Source organism: Papaver somniferum, chromosome 7, assembly GCF_003573695.1.
Source record: "Papaver somniferum cultivar HN1 chromosome 7, ASM357369v1, whole genome shotgun sequence".
In the NCBI taxonomy this organism is placed as follows: domain Eukaryota; kingdom Viridiplantae; phylum Streptophyta; class Magnoliopsida; order Ranunculales; family Papaveraceae; genus Papaver; species Papaver somniferum.
The window spans coordinates 25005843-25009650 of NC_039364.1; the positions used below are offsets into that span (position 1 = coordinate 25005843).

The window sequence follows — 3808 nt, forward strand, 5'->3', positions numbered from 1 at the left end:
GAGAAGTATGCTTCTTTACTACCGGCGCAAAGACAACTTTTTGTATGAATTGTGGAAATTCAACCGTCCATTCACTAGAGAAGATATTTTAGAACCTAACAAGGGGCAGGGCAAGGGTAGGCCTTCGACCAAAATAACAAAGAAACAGGAAAGGGCAGAAGCTAAGAGAAAGGTTCAAGAGGGTCCTCGATTGACTCCTTCAATGCGAAGAGATATTTCGAGTTTTGAGAAGTTGAACAACTTTTACAAACTTAAACGAAAGGAAATGGAAAAATGCGGACCAAGCCAAGCTAGTTAAATGAAGGTAAAAGGTCGCAAGAAGAATGTGGTTGTTGCATCCCAAAAAAGTTCAAACAGAAAAGTTGATAGTGGAGTCAAAATTAAAGACCCGGTTGTTCCATCCCAACAAGGTTCAACAACAAAAGAAGCTAGTAGTGTTCAAAGAAAAGTTGGTGGTGCGGTTGGTATTAAGCAATTAGCGAGAAGCCGAGGTAATGATGTCAAAGGAAAAGCACCATTGGTCGAACCATCGTAAAGAGTTGTTAGTGGTGAGAAAGAGACGTTTTTTTTTATGTAGGTCCGATGAAATCACCCCCTATAGATGAGGAAGGTAATTATATCCGACCTACTTACACCATATACAAAAATTACATGCACTTTTTACCATATTTTATTCATGAGTATGTCAAGTCCACCGATGATGTTGAGGGCGACGGAAATTGTGGTTACCATGTGTTTGTAGATCAACTTGGACCTTTTGAGGAGGCAAAAGAATGTGGTGACGACCAAATTATTTATGTAAGGCAAAAGTGTTTGCTTGAACTACGTAGTTTCCCCGATTTTTACAAGCCAATGAAGAGATTCGAAAGAGATGACACGGAGGCGGTGCTAAATGAGGAGTTCAAAGCATTCGAATTGCGTTTAATGGGCAACATTACATTGACAAGTGAATATTGGATGAGAATGTCAATATGTGGCTATCTACTCGCCAATGCATTCTATTGCGTTATTCATTACATCTCTTATTCACATAGTGTTACATACGCACCAACAAGATTTATTTTTACTGAAGAAGAATCACCAAAGATAGTCATCATGGGGTTTGTGAACATGAACCATTATATTGGCCTCCAATTGAAAGATGGATTCCCATTACCTCCATTAAGGAAGGGAGACGGTGGTGACCGCGAAATTCCATTGGGTTGGTGTCATAGGTTCGAGGAAAGATTTCAATTGTTGGATGCATTACAGATTTCGAGGGATGGCCCTTGCTTACTAATGACTTCCGATGAGGATGACTATGAGTAAATGTTTTGTGAACCTATGTATTTTGAAGGTTAGTGATGATTAAAACGATAATATGATAACAATGTGGTATAAACCTATGTATTTTGAATCACTCATTATAAGTGAACAATCTTATTTTACTCTTATTATGTGTTTACAATGATAATATGATAAAAATGTGGTTATTTAGAGGTGCGTACGGCCAGGTTATATGCTGACACGACCTAGCCGTAATGACCCAACTGACCTTTTCGCAGAATTACGGCTGAAACACCAAGACCTGAACACGTTTGCGGCTCGGAATCCTAGCCGTATTTCTGGGTATTGTCAGAATAACGGCTGAAACACCAAACCGAGAACAAATTTACGGCTAGGATTCCTACCCGTATTTCTGGGAACTGACAGAATTACGGCTGGTAATTCTAGCCGAACATCCAACTTACGGCTGCTAATCCTGGCCGTAACTGTCCCTGGAATGTCCATATTAGATTTTACTCCGTTACGGCTAAAAGACCTAACTGTTAATACCATTTCGGCTATAAATCGTAGTTGTAACTCTCCCTGGATTGTCAGTATCAAATTTTACTCCGTTACGGCTGAAACACCTAACCGTTAATACCATTTCGGCTATAAATGTTAGCAGTAAATCTCCCTGGATTGTCACTATCAAATTTCTCTTCGTTATACTTAAACAAGACTCTGATATATTAATAATCAAAACACTAGTATCCATTCATTCAAGGTAAATTAATATCCCATTACTTAAAACAAACGAAATCACCCAAATCCATAACCCACAACATGTTAAAAGTAAGTCTGCATAATGAAAAGCTGGAATGACTTAAACAAGTACATAAAACAATCATCCACTACGACCAACAATCGAAGGAACATCCTCAAAAGATGATGAAGAACAGTGGGGAGTTTGGGAACCACTCATCCAATCATCCTCATCGTTAGTATAGAGATCATCCTTCGCTGGATTATGTAACTCCTGAAGCCTGAGAAGCAATGTTTTTTGTTGGTCGCAATCCAAATATAAAACCTCATAAATGTTACGGATTAGTCCCCTGTAAATCCACTTAGCTCGATTGACCTATTTCTACATCATTCAATTAATAGTGGTACATAATTTGAGAAACGTATACAAAGAAAAGAATCATATACTTAGCCTACGTATCATCATCGTAGCAATATCATACATTGGTAGTTCCTATGGTTCTTTTCCTTTTCAAGGTTCCTAAAAATGATGAAAAACATATCAGAAGATATGAACCATTCACACTTAGTGATACAATTACGGTTAGGGAACAACAGATGACGCATCTGTTTTACAAACTATCGTCTGGGAAAAGTGAGACTTCCTAACCGTAAACATAGTCTCGGCTAAGAAACATGCAAACGACCCATCCGTTTGACACAATTGCGTCCGGGAAGTGTGACACCACCTAATCGCAAACATTGTATCCGCTGGAAACTATAAATAATGGTTGGGAAAATTTAATTACGGTGAGGAAACTCCTAGCCGAAACACTCATCACCCAATTTTACTCTGCAAACACAGAACAACTTACGGCTGGGAAAGTCTTATCCGTAAATGTATTTTACGGTTGGGATCTCAAATTTTCCTAACCACATGAGGCGTTTACGGCTGGGAGTTCTTGATGTGCAACCGTTAGGTATACATTACGTCAAGGACAGTATGATATCCCAGCCGTAAACGCTTCAGAAAAACATTTTTGGAAATCCTAAAACCATCAATCTAACCTATTTTTTCAATGTAATGGTAAAATAACTGGTGGGTTTTTTCGATTCTTACCTAGTAGGAGTCATTTGTGGAGGATTCGCAGGTGTTTGAACAGATTGGTTCATCATATCTCCATTAAAAGGAACATTAATAATTTGCCCAGTTTCAGAATCAGGGTTCAATGGGCCGGATCTTGTCACTCTTGATCTTGCTGCCATTTTGAGAATCAACTTCAGAAATCAGTGGAGAAGAGGGGGAGATATTGTTAAGTTTTGGAGAGTGTTTTTGAGAGTGTTTTTGAGAAGAAGAAGAGAGAAAATGAAAGAAATTTGATTTTTGGGGCTTTAAATAGTAATCGGTTTTGATTATATAAGATTTGATTTTAAAATTAATTTATTAGGGAGGGTAAATCTGATTTTTGAATCATTTGCGATCTCCCCCTATATATATTTTGGCTAGCCAAAGCACATTAAACCCCCAAAATCCTTAAGGGTTCAAGCTCCCAATAATAGGATTCCTAAAAAAGCACTCCAACCGGCTTGACACATGGAAGTCCCTCGTCGAACCAGGCAACCAGCTAAACATTATCCCAGAGCCGGCTTGATATGCCCCCTTCAACATTTTATCTTCATGTGGAGGAATACACTTCGCCATGTTAAATTCTTTTTTTTTTGGCTGTGCTAACTTGGAATTCCCTCCACTTATATGCATTAGCAACAGAGCATGGTTAAGATCTAAATGGCCCAGACTTCAGGCACGATGGCTACTGTTGTA

The 3808-nt window shown here is 38.7% G+C and overlaps 1 protein-coding gene across 1 annotated transcript; it reads left to right on the forward strand.

The window, feature by feature from the left end:
• Window positions 1-298: 298 nt before the first annotated feature.
• Window positions 299-1308, forward strand: LOC113294386. Its single transcript, XM_026542784.1, has 2 exons — window positions 299-491; window positions 578-1308. The coding sequence occupies exons 1-2, from the start codon at window positions 299-301 to the stop codon at window positions 1306-1308; spliced, it is 924 nt and encodes a 307-aa protein (XP_026398569.1).
• The last annotated feature ends 2500 nt before the right edge of the window (window positions 1309-3808 follow it).

Excerpts from the sequence above, each read along its gene's own strand:
- LOC113294386 (XM_026542784.1), top strand. The coding sequence starts at position 299 with ATGAAGGTAAAAGGTCGCAAGAAGAATGTGGTTGTTGCATCCCAAAAA. Across the intron at positions 492-577 it reads GCAATTAGCGAGAAGCCGAG|GTCCGATGAAATCACCCCCT; the intron begins GTAATGATGTCA and ends TTTTTTATGTAG.